This window comes from Trachurus japonicus, chromosome 14 (assembly GCF_045865225.1).
Source record: "Trachurus japonicus isolate A0001 chromosome 14, Traja_1.0".
NCBI lineage: Eukaryota > Metazoa > Chordata > Actinopteri > Carangiformes > Carangidae > Trachurus > Trachurus japonicus.
This window is the reverse complement of record NC_140920.1, coordinates 15,135,019-15,153,162: the sequence shown is the minus strand read 5'-3', so window position 1 is coordinate 15,153,162 and position 18,144 is coordinate 15,135,019. Positions and strand designations below refer to the sequence as shown.

Below are 18,144 nucleotides of genomic sequence, written 5' to 3'. Positions count from 1 at the left end.
AGGCAGAGGGAGGGTTAGGTTGAATGACTTGGAGAAAAATAAGTCGAGAGGAAATGAGAACTGTATCCTGAAATGGCCAAGGGCCAGATTAGCTCAGCCAGCTCTCTCTCTCTCCCTCCTTCTCTCTCTGTTTTTAGGGCTCGCTCCCTGTTACCTACACAGCTGCACAGATAAAAATGGCTCTTATCTGTTATAATGTGCTCACTCTTTCCACATTCGATCAGGAAGCTTTTATCTTAAACAATAGATAACTGTCTATTTACTCCACCAGGTTATCTCTAGCTTATTAGTACCAGGAACTGTGCTTCATTATTCATTGCCTGTGAAGGTACACAGGTGCAGCTGACAGCAAGACAAACAGAGAAAGTGGAAAGACTAGAGGCCTAGGTGAAGGTTTTTACTGTCCTGAGTTACACTTCCAAATAAGGCCAGAATGGCTGCATACCATTCCTTTGACCGGCTATTGGAAACCATAAATTCTTTGTGCATTCACTGTAGCCTACATGCTCATCTCTGCTAAGGTAATTCAGTGTAAGTAAAGTTCCCATGGTGCACACGTACAATTTGTGAAGCCTCTGGCATCAAGTGCAGGCCATTTAACCCTGTGGTAATTATAAGATCATGAGCACTTAAATTTAGCTAATGATATCTAATATCAGAGGAACTGAGGTGTTTAGCCACCATGCTAACTCTTCCTCTCAGTTTGATTGCGTTAAATCAGGCCAGCATATCTGTGATCTGAACTTGTACATCTGATGCATGTAATGTAAAAAATTGTTCTTGGAAAAACTAAAAATGTTCTTTCTCTATATTAATCTGCAGAAAATAGAAATATAAGTGGATCATACTGAGACTAATTAGCAGTGTTCCTGTAATAGCAGCACAGAGTGATGATGAAGTGATTAACATAATTATATAGAAACTTTTTATTAAATGACTTAACTTTCAGAGTTTCCTTACAGTGTTTAGACAAAACAATAATTATACAGTGACATCATCCAGATGTAGTCAAAGAATAAAGCTGCTGAACTGTTGATTTGTTGGATTTGAAAACACTTCTTAACCATTATCAGTGTCTTCACTTGCACTGCTGTATCACTGAGGCAACTTGTGTGTTTGTACAGAGCATCTGGCACCGTGTACACTGCCATCGACATAGCAACTGGCCAAGAGGTAAAACTCTCTCATACTGTATATTATTCCTTTTTCACACAAAGCCATCGGGCTCACATTTGTTCTGACCTGCAAATTCCTTGTCTGTTTTCTCAGGTGGCCATCAAGCAGATGAACCTGCAGCAGCAGCCCAAGAAAGAGCTGATCATCAATGAGATCTTGGTGATGAGGGAAAACAAAAACTCCAACATAGTCAACTACTTGGACAGGTCAGTTTTAGATTTCTCATCAAATGAGAAGTGATTTTCCTGGAGCACAAAGTGATGCCCAACCAACAGTCCAAAGGTCTTCAGTTTAATTTCATATATCAACATAGAAAAGTAAAAGTTTGTCATTTGTGACACTGAGAGCAGCAAATATTTTTAATTTACCAAATCCCATTGTAACTGTTAATTGATTTTCTTCTAATTTAACAATTTGATTTAGCACTTGTGTCTTTACACATTCACACCTCATTCAGGAAGTGCAACACAGATACAAAGATTTTATAATACCCAGACCAGACATTAGCAAGTCTTAAGTACAGTTTCTTAAGCACATGTAAAGTCATTTCAGCATTTTTTATTTTCAAAGAAGGTGAAAGGTTCTAACACAACTAGCATAGCATTATACAGTAACTCACTGATTTGGAGTCAGGACTGTATTGAGGTCAATGTGTGTTGATACATAATGACATTGAGGGATCTCAGGTCTTTTTCCTTCTTCCTCATATCTGTCTTCTTCTTTATCTTCTTTTCCCCTCTTCATGGTAGTCAGCATTCATCTATAGGTGCATTACTGCCCCCTGCTGTTTTAACACTCAAATAAGAATTCAACAAAATCTGGTTTCTGTCTGGTTTTGTTTCACCCAGCTCTGATCCCTGAACTGTCCTTTTATCCTGTTATCCTGTTTCTACATCTACTGTAGCAGTAACATTTGAGAACCTTTTACAATACACCTTGTTTCCAGCATGTATGTGATTAACTCTGGGTCATCAAGTGATTTACATTTATTCAATTATCAAAGCAACAGCCAGAAAACTACATCATTATTCTCCTATCTTTTCCCTGCGTATAGTTACTTGGTTGGAGATGAGCTATGGGTGGTGATGGAGTATTTGGCTGGAGGCTCGTTGACAGATGTAGTAACTGAGACCTGCATGGACGAGGGCCAGATCGCTGCAGTCTGCAGAGAGGTAAGAAGCCAAGTTTTTATCAGCAATACTGCTCACTACTTCTGTAGCTATGACAAGCTGACCTTACAATCAGGTGGGTACGTAAAAAAAAAAGAGCATGTGAACATGAGCCTAGAGAAAAAGACTAAGCTCAGTACAGTCTTCCCTTTGTGTGTGTGGGTGTAAAGATGTATTTTTAGCTTTTTTTCCCTCTCTCTTCGTAGTGTCTTCAAGCTCTAGACTTCCTACACTCCAACCAGGTGATCCACAGAGATATAAAAAGTGACAACATCCTGTTGGGAATGGACGGATCCGTCAAGCTTAGTAAGCGCTCACTCTTTCTGACGTTTCTGGATTGGTTTTAATTTGGAAGTATTAAAGTAAATGAGAAACAAGTGGCTCAGATTCAAATGTTTAACACACCACTGCACCTCTCTCCCTCTGCAGCCGACTTTGGCTTCTGTGCCCAGATCACTCCAGAGCAGAATAAGCGCAGCACGATGGTGGGAACGCCCTACTGGATGGCACCGGAGGTGGTGACTCGGAAGGCTTATGGCCCAAAAGTGGATATCTGGTCTCTGGGAATAATGGCGATAGAGATGGTGGAGGGAGAACCGCCCTACCTGAATGAGAATCCACTCAGGGTAAAACACAAACTTGAGCTCAGATTGAGATTTTTCTTTTCTATAGTGCCCCCCTTTATTTGATAATCTGACCACATCCATCTTTTCCAGGCGTTGTACCTGATCGCTACCAACGGGACTCCAGAGCTGCAGAACCCAGAGAGGCTGTCATCTGTGTTCAGAGACTTCCTCAACCGCTGTCTGGAGATGGATGTGGACCGCAGAGGCTCTGCCAAGGAGCTGCTACAGGTGAGACTGAGACTTGTGCATGGATGTACATGCAGTTTTTGATGCACTGGCTAGTCCTGCACCTTGTCGGTGATATGGCATCAGCCAGGTTGCATTAGACACTGATGAATAGTTGATTTAGATGGTTTGGAGGAATATACCAAAGGGCATAGGTGTTGTGGGGCAGCCTTTCCTAATCTTACCTGATACAATACATAATACATCACACAGCAAATGCACAACCACTGTTAACTTATGTTACTTCTGTTCCTGGGATTGCTAGTTGATATTGGAAAAGATGGCTCATGAGATTTTTACCTCAGATGTTTACCATCTCATGCTGTCATCATGATTCAGCAACATCTGCTCAAAACGTTAACTTTTTTCTAGCTCTAAATCTGTCTCTCTGCATCTCCTCTTTGTCCTCTGCAGCATTCCTTCCTCAAGCTGGCGAAGCCTCTATCCAGCCTGACGCCTCTGATTGTAGCCGCTAAGGAAGCCATAAAGAACAGCAGTCGCTAGGGAGTGCCCTCTGTCCGCACCCGAGGCTGGAGCCCTGCCTGTGTTGTGTGCGTTCGTGGGGGCAGGGACTTGGGTGTATGGTTTGGTGGGTGACGTGACAGTGACAGCACAAGGAGGGGGGTTTATGTGACTTACAGTGACAGCACAAGGACAAAAGACCCCCAGGCCTCATATGTAGGACGGACATCTGGCCTTGCAGCCTCTCGGCCCATGCTGCTGAAAAGACCTTGCCTCTTCGTTTACTTCTCCAGCACTCTGTACATGTAGAGCAGTCCATCACAAGTGTGTGTGTGTGTGTGTGTGTGTATGTCTGGGCGCGTGTATGTACGTGTGTGCAAACTGTGCACATCTCTTTGTGTCATATGTCTATGTTTGGGAGACAGTCACTCCCCAAACACACCTCAAAAAATAGGGTGGAAAAAATCGAAAAGAAAGAAAGCGTGTGGTCAGTTTTGAGAAGAAACTTCAGCGGTGAAGAGGAGGAACTAACAAAACTGAGGAGCCCCTCCCTGATTCCTTCCCTGGCCAGCTCTAGGCTTGGTTTTCTTTCCTCTACTCCCTCCACGGAGCTCGATCAGGCCACATCTGCACCTGCAGTGACCAGCTGATGTGAGAGAGTGACCCTGGACCCAACCTTTGCCTGCATGACCATGGCTCTGTGCAGAAACACTGCTGCTCGTCTGCAGATCTTCATGTCTCAAGGTGGTGGATTTGTGTATGTGTGTGTGTGTGTGTGTGTGTGTGTGTGTATGGGTGTGTGTAGGGGTGCAGCTACAGGGGAAAAAAAGTCAGGAATAATTTCACATGACCTATGCCAGCTTTAAACATCCTTCAGTAATCTGCTTCATGTCAGTGTAGAGATACGGGTCTCTTTTTCATTTGAGCTGACTCAGTTCAGACGGTCTCTGTCATAGAAATCACTGGAGTTCATGAAGGTTACCTGCACTTCATTAACTGATTTCTGCTCTTTCCAAAACTGGTTACATGCTATCAGGTTTAATGCTCTGACTGTTTCAAATACTGAAAAACTCTTGGTGCCGAGTTTCCCTACAAAAAATTAACACATCACACATGCAAATACAACATTTTAGATATATAGGACATCATTTCTTATCATTTTCAGGATGGAAGTGTTACATATTCAATTCATGTTTGTAATGTAGTGGCAGACTTGTGATTACACTGACTGAAAGATCACCTGTCACATACTTAAATCAACATTTCACACCATAACCTCTGTGTATCCATGGGACACAAATGTTTAGTATAACTACAGGTTATAATAGTGCATATACACAGTCAGTTTTATTTATCTGCTACTGAGTCAGATCAATTAAAAATGCATGTCCACTTACTACGGCATTCAATGTGTACAAGCATCTCCAATGGGATTATCCATATTAGTATTTGTGGTTGTCTTTTTCTTTTGATATTGTACCATGTTGTAAATAAATCAGAATTAGGTAGATATTTCACAGTTATCTTACTTAAAGTTCAGGCCTTCTTTTTTTTCTTTCTTCTTCTGATGGTTAAATGTGAAATAGAAGGAAAGACAAATACTTGACTGAACAAAGATATAAATGTTTCCATTTAAATATTTGTATCTGAAGATGGATTTTCTTTTTTAAGTGCTGACACACAGTGGACAGTGTGTAATACTAAAAACCCCAAATTTCAGATGAGCTCTTTTTTGTGTGACAGTGGCAGAAGGTTGTGTAATCATTCAGCTACAGTGAGATGGACGTCCAGTGCCACATTCATCACCGTTTCCCACAGTGTCCCAAGCATCCTTGTGTCCTTTTAAACTTAGGCAGGAAGTAACAAGATGCCCTTTAATGAAAAACACTGCAAATATAAAATACGCTGTATATAAATGGGTTCAGTCCACAATGGTCTGCAACAAGACATGGAAATTTGTCCGCCGACTGAAGAGACATCTATGAGCAGAAATACAGTATAAGAGGTTGTTTCAGTTGTTGTTGAGTAGCATGGGGCATTAGTACATCTCGTGATCTTAGACTGTGACTGTGCCAGAACAAATCCTGGCCTTATCTTTCCCTTTCCAGGTGAACACGCTAAATGTTCAACAGCATTCATGTCAAATAAGGTACAGGACACCAGCCGTCCTCCTCCTCAACCACCTGTTCCCCCCCCTCCCTCCTTTCCTCCTTTGGTATTTCAGTGCTGCTCATTCATGCTTCAGTGTCCTTTTGTCTTTTAAATGGTGTCTTATGTGACTTTTCTCATGTGATCTACATGTTTGTGGTGACTTTTTTTTTGGATGTGTGGCAGATTAGAGAGGGGGAATGTTTTTCCACTGAGCGAAGTAGTGAGTGCCATTTCATGATTGTACCTTGAGCACTGAAAACAGAAACTGTGGTAGAGGTTCATATCGTTTCCTCACATTCCCTCCATACCTGGTTTAGCGTTTAAACTCATTCCTGTACGGAGGTTATCTACTTTGTGTCGGTATCTGGTAGCTTTGTCAGGCATTTCCCATGTAGCATCCCTGTGTGTGTGTGTGAGTGTGTATGTGTGTGTGCTTGTGTGTGTGCATGTGTGTGTGTTAGGGGGCTACCTCAATCTGCACTAGAAGATGCCTCACTCGTGTTGTCCACCTTGACTTTGAGGTGCAGGGTAGCTGCTTAGTCACATTGTACCTCCATTGTACAGCAAATGTACAGAAGATGAAGGAGTCATGTTAGACAGGAGGATGCAACAGAACTCATGCATGTAAAACAAACTATACACTGTATCTCATCTTCAAATAGGTTAAGATTGTTAGGATATGTATGTATGTATGTAAATACGGGAAAACCACCCTTTTTTCAGAATTATGTAACTTAAAATGACAATATTCAGGTTGCTCTATGGTATGTATCAATAAATGTTCTGCGCCCTGGAAATCAAAAAGAGAAAAACAAACAACACACGCCGTCTCTGCACTCCTGGGTCCAGCTCTCCTGTTTGGGCTTTTATCGGACACTCCTTCATCTGGACAGAGAGCCGATGAATGCAGCACTCTGTGTGCGGGCCCACACAGTCTGTCCTGAGTACCACTGCTGAGTGTTAGTACATGTATGTGTGTGTGCGGTAGGTGTGGGTGGCCTGTCAGGAAGCTTCGTCGGCCCTGGGACGTTTGGCCTCTGCCCCATGTACAGGTCTGAACTATGAGCACAAAGGTGAATTTCGGGACAAGAGACACCGCTGACGTGCCCCTTTTCTGTGGTTGCGCCTGTACATTCCTATCTTCTGAATGTGTAAACCTGTACACGTGGTGTGAAAATTCCTCTATTAATGTGTATCAAGAGAATGGAACAAAGACAAAAAATGTTACTTTTTAAATTATTATCATTATTATTATTATTATTACTCTTATTATTGTCTAGCTTTGTAAAACTGCTGATCCATCTGGCATACCTCAGCAGGCCCTTCCCCATCTTTGAAAAAGGACAAATGATTGACGGGGAAATGAGGTTTTGGATAAACTATTTTTAATTGTGGTTGAAGCAATAGACTTTTTGAACTTTGAATTGTGCATGGCTGTGTCTTGAGTGTAAAAAAAAACAACAAAAAAACAAAATATTGCAGTTTGGGAACTGGACTGAAATAAAAAGAGGAAGAAAACCAGAGTTGTGACAATGTTTGTTGAATTTATTGCAACTTGGATGAGAATGATATGAAGTAAGGAATTACAGAGACAGATGGTGAATAATTTGAATACATATACAGTATGGATATACTATATTGTCTAGATAATCATGAATCATATAAAGGCTATGGATATGATCATTGTATAATAATATAAGACTTAAATGACAATTTACTGTCATGTTATCTGTAGTGTAAAAAAATAAGGTGAATAATTTCTTCATAAGCAAATTGCTAAAACATCAATATAAAAAAGTTGTATAAGTTATACAAAAGTAATTTTAAAATTGATACAAGAAAAAATGAGGCATTTGATAAGAAAAAACAATCAGGAAGTGACATTCAGTCTGTCCAATAGTGTCCTAAAACAGGTCGTACTTCTGGTGGTTTTAGTGCTTTGGTGTCGAGTAAGTTCACAACACACAGTTCAGCACTGACAATGACTCAGCTGTCTCTGGGGTCTCTGGGGAGGTCACATGGCCGTCAGCTGAGTGGCAGTGATGATCCTCACGCCGATGCTCCCTGGCATCTCGTCAGCCATTTGCCGACCTCGCTTCCTCAGCTGAAGCCTCTGTGGGTCAGTGGAGTCCTTCACCAGCCCGGACAGCACTATCTGGCCCATGAACTCGTCCTTCACGGCGTTACTGTTCCACACCTGAGGACGACCAGTCAGGTTTGATTAAAGCTCAGGATGATACAGTTGACAAAGGGTTGTGATCATGTTGATGTGATGCAAACATGATGATCCTGTGCTCTCAAATACAGCCAAATAATAGCAGCCATTATAAATATAAAAATATAAGTATCAAATATAAAAAAATAAGCATATTAGGGAAAGTAATCAAAAACAAATTTTTTTTTACAGCAACTTAAATTAAGTTGTTTTTCTAAGAGTAAATTTTCCATTTTGGGGATACATGGGTTCCACAGGAAAATGACTAACAACCTCTCACACTGTTGCCAAAACCCCAAGAATCCAGTCATAGCCTTTTAAGGCCCCTGCAATGATCTGGGGATTTCTTTTTATATTTTTTCTTACGAAAGCTGTGAACATATCCAGTCCAGATTTCATCATATACAGGGTCTAAGTGTAAAACATCTGGGAAACTTCATCACTGGATTACAGGGTATTTTGCTCATCGTCCAGTCCTCAGGACCAGACATGTGCCTTCTTACCTCCACAGTTATGGGCTTTCTGGGCTTCTTCCTGTAGAAAATGCCGCTGATTGCAAATTCTGGCTCCAAGGTGTCGGCCTTAATGGGGGACCTGACCGAACGGCCCTCACAGTATATGATCACGTAGGGGTCTGCACCTGTATGGAAATATATGAAGATTTGTTTCAGTGGACCACACACTGCTGGAATAAGGACATTTCTAGCTTTATGGACATCCGTTAACCTCCTGTGCTGTCCTGGTTCTGCAGCTGTTCTGCTCCATGGACGTAGATGTGAGTCACCACTTGTGGGTATCCCAGGAACGAACTCCAGCATCTCACTTTTGGTTTGTCCTGCGTCAGCTCCCTGTGAGAATCGAGGAGAATAAAAGGACCGAGTTTGACACTCCCTCTTAGAGAATGCAGTTGGAAAATCACACGGAAAGACTGGAAAACACTGTGACATCATGTCCTGTTTCACAGACACAACACTAGTTGGACTTGACAGTTTGGACGGCCTTGTTTATGAGCAATCATGATGATCCTGCGTTAAGATTTGCCAACAAGAGTGTCAGAGACAAAGGAAAAATAGTTAATGTAGAAACTTTAGCCAGTAAAAACAGTGGGAGAGTAATGTTTATAGACTACTGACATCCATTACGGGTACATTTTATAGTCTGCACTCCCAAACCATTTGTTTGTGTGCTTTTCATGGAAATGATCCATGTCTGAAATAAACAGCATGTTCCCACTTTCCCAGAAGTGTCTCCTAAGACCTGATAATTGTAAAACAACACTCACAACATTACATTTCTGTCTGGCAACATGAAGCACGGCCACACTGCTGATTCACACTGACTCAGCTGCACAGCGTCACCACAGTCGTAGGCCTACGTACCTGCACCCCGAGTCCACATCAGTGAAAACCCGAAGCATGTAGTCCCCCAGCGTCTGGGGCTTGAAGGTGGTGGGGATGATGACGTAGCGGCCCTGCGGCAGCATGCTTCTCATAAACACTGTCCGGGCATTGATGTAGGTGGATGTGGCCACACACGGTTGAGTAAGGATGTCATGCATCCGGTATTTTCTGTTAAGCTCCACCTGGAAGAGGGAAACAGAAACAGTCTGAACTTTATTTGGTGTTCAAAGAGTTCATCTTCCTCACTCATCAGGTTGAAAATCAGGTTTCTTCTGTGTTACTGTATCCTGGTTATGTGTTGCCAATGTAAACTCTGGTTCGTTGGGATAATTCATATTTGATATAAACACACAACCATTGTGGTCAGACCAGTTCAGGCCGTGAGTGATGATACAAAGGTTAATTTTTGACTGTTACTCAAAATGAAATCTGAAATCAACTCTCCTCAAAATGCTGTTTATGGCACACAGCACACACATACTACACGATATCACAGTTAAAGGGTTTTAACAGCATCTATAGTGGATTCATAAGTTGCTGTTTTCTGCCTTCACTGTTTCTTCTGCCCCCTGGTGGAAGAATAATGAATGGAAGTTTAATTTATGTTTCTATATTTAACATATTTAATATATTATTTCAGTGTTTCTACACGTTTTAGAGTGATTGGGTTATTTTACTGATAAAATTAGTGATCAAGGTGGCAGTGACTGGACAAGCTTCAGGGTTAAACTGCACATTCTTCATGCAGTACTGTATGTTTACATAATAATCCTCCTCCTCAAGGCATTAAAAGGTTGCAGGGGCACGTTAAGAGATTCTCTGACACATATTTATTTTGTCTTTGAATTTGTAATTTGATAAATAACCATTAATGATTATAAGGCTTCTTTTTTACAGGGGACACAATGAGTCGTGGACGGCAACATAAAACAGAGGCGCAGTGTCTGGGCTCCATCACATAAAGGAGGAGGATGCATCTCTTTAACAATGACCATAGATGACAAGGGTTAAATTCAGGTTAAGGTTTCAAGCTCACAGCTGGTCAACAGGCTGCTTGCACTCAGCACTATTTTTAATCACTGTCCCTGTGTCTTGTGGCACCGGCGTTTTTTGCTGCCTGGTATTTATCCCTCTGGCAGAACTTCTGTCGCCAAGATAAAACAGTGTAGAGAGTGAACTTTGCCAGATCTACTGTAGCAAACACTACGGGAAATGTGATGTCAGTTTTGCAGCTTACAGTGACATGGCCTCATGTGAATGCGGCAATCTAATCCCTGTACATGATAAAATCTAGTTTGGCATATTTCACTGCTGTTTCAAGGTCTGAATTACCTGTGTAGTTAAATAATCAGTTAAAACCTCCTCTGAAAACATCTGATTTAACGAGCCTTCATGAGTGTTGTTCTCTGTTGTACTTGACCTGATCCTACCTATAAACATGTTGTGCTTTTTTAATCTTTAATTGAGGTTGTTGTTTCATAGATCTTCAGTATTTAAACTCAGAAGGAATGTAAATGAATGGCTTTTTTTTTTTTTTTTTTTTAAATCTCCGGCAACCACCAAATTACATGACATTTTTATTTTGGCTGCACAAGCACTAATCAGCACACAGGCCGCTGAACAGTCTGCACCTTACGGAAAGCTCAGAAAAAAGAAAAAACAGTCCCAAATGTATTTGTTCTCAGCTTGTAACATTTAGCTGAAGTATGTGCATTCTTTGTGTTTAATCATGTATGATTTCACCACTTGCTAAATGGCCTGTTTTGGTTCTGATAAACCGATCGAGTAATGTCTGCCTGTCATAAGAAACACCAAAGTCTTCAGTGTTGGCTCAACGAGGGAGCGGAGAAGTCAAGTGAAAGCCAAAATGTGATGAAATGACCCCATATTCCCCCAAAATAAACTAACTTTTGACTAACGACCTCATCCCAGACAAACAGCATTTCCTCTGTGATGAACTCAGCATCACACTCTGTCTCACCCTGAACTTTGTGCAATGTTTCACAGACCCTTCCAATACTGTCTGTCTGAACCTCTCATTTGTCTTTTGGTGCTTACAGTTATTCACTCATTAACTGTTCATTTGATCAATAAAGTGCAGTGAAAGTTTTATGTTACCTTGAAGACACCGAACCCGATGGTCAGATTCTCTCCTTGACCAACTTTTCTGTGGATCTTCATGTCTCTCTGTTGCAGGGAGATCAGGACTTCATCAACCTCCTTTGTAACGTCGAACAAATACTGCAAAAGAGGTGGAAAAGGAGTGAATATACAGGTGTGTGTGCGTGTGAGCACAGGTGATGTGAGGAGGGTGCTGCACCTGTGGATTCTGCAGGAATGTTTGCTTGTGGTTAGCACAGCCTCCGCAGCGGTTCAACATCGGCTCTGCATTTTTGGTCCAGCTCCCGAAGTGCACGACCTCGCTCCACGTCTTGTGGATACTGATGTGGGAAGTGTTGATAAGACGGCAAACATCTGCATCTGTGAAGAACTTGCACCAGTCTGTGAACGACATCCTGCGGATGCAAACAGGACACGTGTGATTACACTATCGAGGAGGAGATAAACTCCACAGGTGGACCATTCAAATCCAGGAAACTTAGTCACTCACCAGAACTCTCCATCGTCCTCCACTACGATGCCGAGGTTTCCTCTCTCCATATCGCCAACCTTTGACCATTCCTCGGAGCTAACAAACAACAGCAAAGTTCAAAGTTCTTTATTGTCCCTGTTGGGAAATTGATTTGCAGCCAGGAGGTCCAAAACACATAAAAACATCCAATACCCATAAATACACATAAAACACACACAGAACAATCAACCTCTGTTAAGAAAAACAGCACATATAACAACACACAGCAACACATAGTGGGCAGAGTAATTAATTTTCAAGTGCATTCTGAGACAAAGTGCATTCAAGTCAAGTGCATTCAAACGAGGTGAGATAGAACAGACTGTGTGGTCAAGTATCTCACTGTTTAACACTGTTCAACATTATGATAGCAGAAGGAACAAATGAAGACCTATTTGTCCTGAAAGAAGGCACCCTTAACCTCCGACCTGAAGGTAACAGTTCAAACTCGGTCTGAAGGGGGTGATCTACGCACTCCTGAATGGAAGTGGCCTTCTTGATCACCTGCCTTTTATAAAGCAGAGAAAATGTTTAATGCACATGCAGTATGAAACGCCCCTGGATACAAATAAGTACTTTCAATGTTTGAATCCAAACAAAAACCACATTGTTGGTCACTCGAAAGAATACAACTTCACAAGCAGTGTCCACATTTCTGCTGCCCCTTAATATGCTCAGTACATTTCACTAAAATATGGTGAGATAAATCTAACTTATCATGCACTACCAAGGTGACTTCATGACTTCTTCCTTTGGTCAGAACCTATTTTTTGCAATTTTATCAACTGCAATATAAACAAAACAAAAACAAGCCTAACAAATGAACCATAACGACCTCTCACCTGTCACTCCACGCTCCTTTCCACTCGATCTTGCCCCAGGGGTTCCTCATGCGGATCAGAGGGATGGTTTCGTTCTTGAAGTAGGCCAGCAGTCCGTGACCCAGACGCACTTTCTTCACTGCAGTCACAGAGTATGCATGGCCTTTCACCAGCCCGTTTGCCATTCTGTTCTCAATTTCATGGGGCTGTGCCTGAAGAAATTGTAAAAACAAGTCGTTTGCATCGGCCAAGTATTCTTAAGTAAAGAGACACAGACGTGAACAGTCGGGAACAGAACCAACCTTAATGGAGCAGCTTATGATCCCTCCACGGTCATAGACTTTTAGTAGATCCTCAAACAGCTGGTCTTGTTTTTTCTGGTCTGCATGGAAGGCCCCGACTTCCAGGTTGATGGCTTCAGCCACAGCTCCACTGAAATCCACCACAGCGTCGCCAGTGTTTCCCCCCTCCAGGGACTCGTAGCAGCCAGAGAGCCTGGACAATCCCAAGTTTAGTCACAGGTTGAATTTGTTACAGAGATATGAAAATAAAAAGTGTATAATCCTTAAGAATAATCAAAATTTATAAAACACAGTTGTTTCATTCATTACGTATTGCAAACGTACTGTTGTTATCAGTGTGATACATGGAGTTAAGTATGTGAAAGGAGATAGAAAACAATGTCTGAATGAGGAACAAGCTGGTCTATGTGCACTAACTTAGCGTAGGCCTTCTCCAACAGGGCGCTCCAGAATTCATTGTTGTGTTTTGAGTGACAGTAGATGAGTTCTCCATTGATTGTAGGCAGCCGGTCATCCACCACCACGTCTATCCACTCTCCAAAGATCCAGAACTGAAAGTGGAAGATTCCTGCGTAGCTCTGTTTGGGATCCCACTCCTGGTCCGTCCAGTCAGGAATGACCTGGAGTCACAAACACAATGCAACAAATATCATCAGTGTGAGTCATTTTCAATGGAAGTTACTGTAAATGAAATGACACATGTCTCCAGATGTTTAGTCACTGACAGCAGCAACATTAATCCACTGAGACATTCTGTACGTTATGTTATAATAATGATAATAATAATAATCTTTATAATTATAATAATAATAATATATTATTATTATCAGTCTAAATTACAGGGAGAGAGATGTATGTTATATTTTCTCATGTTTTTACAAATGCCCTGTTATTTAACCTTTGCGTTGTCTTCCTGTCGGCCATTGCAACCTGGCCTAAAGGGTCAAAACTGGCTCGACCTGTCTGACCCTTTACAAAACATTAGGTAAAAAATTACATTACACCTTTTTCAACTTTCAACTTTTACACTTTATTTTGGACTTTTATGGTCTAATTTACATAAAAACATCTAAAATTTCAATCAGGATTACTGTTAAAATAGTTATGTGTAGTTTAGGAGGCATCAATCCTATTTTCAGGCAATAATTTGACAGAAAACCATAAAAATATTTGACAGGCGGTCAAATAGTAGGGTGAAGGAACACAAATCTTTCTAGAATATGGAATATTAATCCAGTCATCAGTTGAAGGTATTTGTGGCTTTAGCAGCTTTGTGTTGATGGCCTTCTTGCATAAAGTTCATCGTAGCGTAAACAAGTACTGGATGCTTAAGTTTATTTCTTCTAGTTAATAAGCCACTTTAGGAACTTTTAACCAAAAGGATCAAAACACCACAAATATGTGGACAGTTTCCAATGACTCAGTCTGGCTCTAACAGTTACAATCTGCTCGATCAAGCCCCTGAACAGAAGGGAAAAAACCTGCGGCTGACATTTAATTCTTCAGTGGTCGGTTCTCTAGTTTCTCTTCCTCAAATTTCACACACTGTTAGCAAAATATTATTCACCTTTATAGTCAACTAACAGAAATGACTTGTCACAATGTATACAATAAAAGATAATTATTTGACACATAGTTTTGAGTTATTTGGTCAGAGGAATGTGTTTTTGCTCTAAATCAGGAGTTAAACCCCCGAGGTGAATTCTTGAAACATCCAGATTTGAGTTGTGTATCAGCTGGTAAAATGTTTGAAGCCCAAAATCCTTCACCACACTCCTGCTCTATAGCTGCAGTTTGACCTGTTTGGATCAGCGTTACAGCAGCTATAACCTTTTATTTGGTATCCAACAGCAAACAAGCCAATTTACTCACTGAGTAAATAAATAAAGTTAATTCACCTTCTTCCAGAGGTTTGGCTTCAAAGCCAGACAGGAGCAGGCAGCAACAAACCAGCAGTTCCCCACAACTCCCTGGTTCAGGTCATGGGAGCTGATGCCCTCCACAAACAGATGGGGCTCATCTGTGATCTCCTGCAAGAGAAGGATGAAGTATATTCTTAAAGATATGAAGACAAGTAAGACAAAAACAAGCCAATAGAGCAGTGTTTCAGGATGTATCCGTTTTTACAATTCAGCAATATGCATTCCTGTATGGATGCAAGTGATGGATTGCTACCACAGATGAATCACTCACCCCTGGGCGTTTCCACACCACTACACCTGGGGGCGGTTTCCGAAAAAACAGCGATGCATCAGTGGCTGGAAATTCTGGGTCCTCAAACAGCTTCTTGTCCTGGATGCAGCTCCTCCTCAGCTCGGCGTAGTGCTGGTTCTTGTACGGGGCAGCGGAGGAGAACATGGTCCAGATGGTGAAGATTCACAGCTGCAGATCAATGACACACACCAGACGGTTTCCAGACTTTATATACAGTAGTGTTTGATAGCAGTGACCTCTGTCAGTGAGCATTTCTGGGCAAAGTCTGTTGCAATACTTTCTATAAATCTCTGCACTACTTCATTCCCACATCACCAGCAGACTGCCCTTTGACCCTGAGAGTCCCTGTGGACAGTTTGGGTTTACTGATGAGCCTACAGTGTAAGATATATATATTTTTTAACAGCATTATAAAAAAAACACACAAAAAGAGGCATTAAACTTAGGTCAACATGAGGGTGTGAACAGAGTTTCTATAGAACGAACCCGAAGACTAAATTCATAGAAGAATCTCACTAGACAGACCTTTAATCCATCCTGACAGACGGAAAAAATAAATTAATTTCATTAATTGTATGCTAACAACAGACAACAAAGGCTGCTATGTACAAGGGAGTGCACTTCATTAACTTAAACTGTCAAGTATTTCACGAACAAGGCCAGAAGGATTATCGTATTCATGACTGTCAGCGATGGATAACACAGCTGTACTCTCAGGGGAATGATGATATTTTAACCCTCAACCCTTTGTCCGACCTACACTGACCCTTCAAGATGATTTAATTTGAATCAATTGTTTTGGATACATCTTGATACTCTATTTTTGCCAAGAATAACCCATTAAAGTGAACCAAATTTAATTTACTCCAGAAGTTCTCAATGGACATTACGTTTCTTCTTCATAAGAAGCTCCCAGTGTTGCCACAGAAGTCAAATGTTAAGTAATAAAATATCTGGAACCGTGAGAGCGTGTTGAAACATTAGCACAATCAGTGTATAATTCAGAGAGAAGAAGAAAACTAAAGTGTAATAGAAACAGTAAATTCTCACCGCATGCACCTTTCAGACACTGCTCCACACTGAGGAAGTTTCCAGGTCTGTATCGCCCCTCCCACACACACAGCGGCCTCTATATGCCTGTGCATTGTTAAAGCCACACCCAAACAGTTTGTCCCATTTTACAATGGACTTGATTTCTGCCCTGTCATTGTTTTACTCCTGTATGTGACGTTGAGGAGGAAGGAGTGTCACACCTTCATTGTGTCATGCTAGTGTCCAGTTTTCAGACAGAGAAAGCGAAACATTGTGCGTCTGTGGTTAGAGACCCAGCGTTGTGAGCCTGTACGTGCATGTGTGTGAATGTTATCTGTTTGAGAGTTCCTGGCTAATGTGCTCAGAGGGGTTATTTTTGGTTGGTTATTTGCCCGTCTTTAGTGGACCATGAGTGTATAAGAACGGGCCTGTACAGTAGAAACGTTCATACACTATTTAGTATGACACTATTTGTTTTGTAAGCGCCATTATGTGTGTGTGTGTAAAAGTGACAGCAGCTCACATTCCACACATTTCCATCCTGCATGACAGGACAGAGTGGACGTGTTAAACGTGTTGTGGTCTTTTCAGCGGTGTCACAGCCCGAAAACAAACATCAGATCAGATGAAACAATGGAAATGATTTGTACCCTAATGTGGAGTTAGTACTGACTTTTAACACAGAGAAGTGTAGAACTTGTCCTGCAGAGGCATTCATAAGAGTGTGTGCACAGTAACAGGCATAATGTTATGAGACAAGAATGAGAAACTGTCTCATAAAAAAAGTTACAAAGTGATTGTAATCAATCAAACTAAAACAAAGTCAATTCCACTAAACTATAAAGAAGAATCATAGTATCGTGAGAGTTATACAGTAACTGAGCTTGTAGTAAAAGCAGCACTCACCTGTGCCGAGAAGTCTTGTCCTTACAGTCCAGTCCTGTAAAGCTCCTGTGTTGTGTTAAAATCAGTCAACACATTTCTATCGTAACGTCCGTCACATGAAAACAGACTGTCTGTGACACTTTTCTAAAAACCCAAATCCACTTTCTTGAGTTTCAACCTCTGGCTGTGAGAACAAACAAACACTGCCGGCAAACTGGTCTGACAAGCACCTCTCTGCAGCAGGAGGTGTTGTGCAAAGTGATTAAAATGAAGGAGGGAGGGGAAGACTGAAACTGAACACCTTCTACCTCCCACCACCACCCAGCAAAGGTAGAAACAAGCAAAAACTTGTCTCGTTCTCTTATAATAACAAAAGAAACCTCTCAATATATTTGCCCTATTGTATACACCCGTCACATCTATCTTTATTGAATCAGTTGTTGTGTACCTAAACATATCCCAGTTATCCAGAGGTCTATCAATTTGAATAAACATGACTAATAAGCCCTGTGCAATCCCCAGACTGTAAGCAAACTGTGGTAATAAGACAAACTGGCAGGAACTCAGAAGAATGGGCTCAACTTTTTAAGCAGCACAAGAAGCAGTTTGACTCCCTCAGACGGATATAAAACTTTCCATATAATTCCAGCTTTAAACTGAGGGCAAAAGAAGCAGCTGGAGGAAAAATGCTCACCGGAAGCCAACAGTAATAAGGTAAACTGATGCACGAGTTAAGACAGAACAGGCTGATGAAGAAACTGAAGACAATTTCTAAAACAAAAGCAGCTAAATCACTTGGATTAGAAGTGAAATGAGAAAAAAACAATGGAGGGT

General features: G+C 41.3%; 2 protein-coding genes across 6 annotated transcripts in view; one reads left to right on the top strand and one right to left on the bottom strand.

Moving 5' to 3' along the window:
- The window catches only part of LOC146974499 (serine/threonine-protein kinase PAK 3), a 38,529-nt gene extending 31,198 nt beyond the window's left edge, over positions 1-7,331 (top strand). For all 5 annotated transcript variants that reach the window (XM_085797924.1, XM_085797928.1, XM_085797923.1 and 2 more), the window contains 7 exons: positions 1,125-1,173; positions 1,270-1,382; positions 2,231-2,348; positions 2,552-2,651; positions 2,775-2,971; positions 3,062-3,199; positions 3,611-7,331. In XM_085797924.1, the coding sequence (XP_085654050.1) occupies positions 1,125-1,173; positions 1,270-1,382; positions 2,231-2,348; positions 2,552-2,651; positions 2,775-2,971; positions 3,062-3,199; positions 3,611-3,700 (805 nt within the window). In that variant the 3' untranslated portion in view covers positions 3,701-7,331. The remainder of the gene's footprint in view (positions 1-1,124; positions 1,174-1,269; positions 1,383-2,230; positions 2,349-2,551; positions 2,652-2,774; positions 2,972-3,061; positions 3,200-3,610) is intronic.
- LOC146974498 (calpain-5-like) lies at positions 7,161-17,548 on the bottom strand. The gene is made up of 13 exons (XM_085797921.1): positions 17,332-17,548; positions 15,373-15,561; positions 15,078-15,209; positions 13,597-13,799; positions 13,180-13,372; positions 12,899-13,089; positions 12,036-12,113; positions 11,745-11,940; positions 11,543-11,665; positions 9,404-9,606; positions 8,751-8,872; positions 8,528-8,664; positions 7,161-8,006 (listed from the first exon to the last, which is right to left on the bottom strand). Exons 2-13 carry the CDS (start codon positions 15,535-15,537, stop codon positions 7,824-7,826), a joined length of 1,926 nt encoding a protein of 641 aa, XP_085654047.1. The 5' UTR covers positions 15,538-15,561; positions 17,332-17,548; the 3' UTR covers positions 7,161-7,823.
- Between the last annotated feature and the right edge of the window lie 596 nt (positions 17,549-18,144).

What these genes read in the sequence shown, in the direction of transcription:
- LOC146974498 (XM_085797921.1), bottom strand. Translation starts at nt 15,537, where the DNA reads ATGTTCTCCTCCGCTGCCCCGTACAAGAACCAGCACTACGCCGAGCTG. An exon ending in TGGTGTGGAAACGCCCAGGG is followed by an intron (nt 15,210 to 15,372) that starts GTGAGTGATTCA and finishes CTTCTCTTGCAG; the next exon opens with GAGATCACAGATGAGCCCCA. An exon ending in GAACCAGGACAGCACAGGAG is followed by an intron (nt 8,665 to 8,750) that starts GTTAACGGATGT and finishes ATTTCCATACAG; the next exon opens with GTGCAGACCCCTACGTGATC.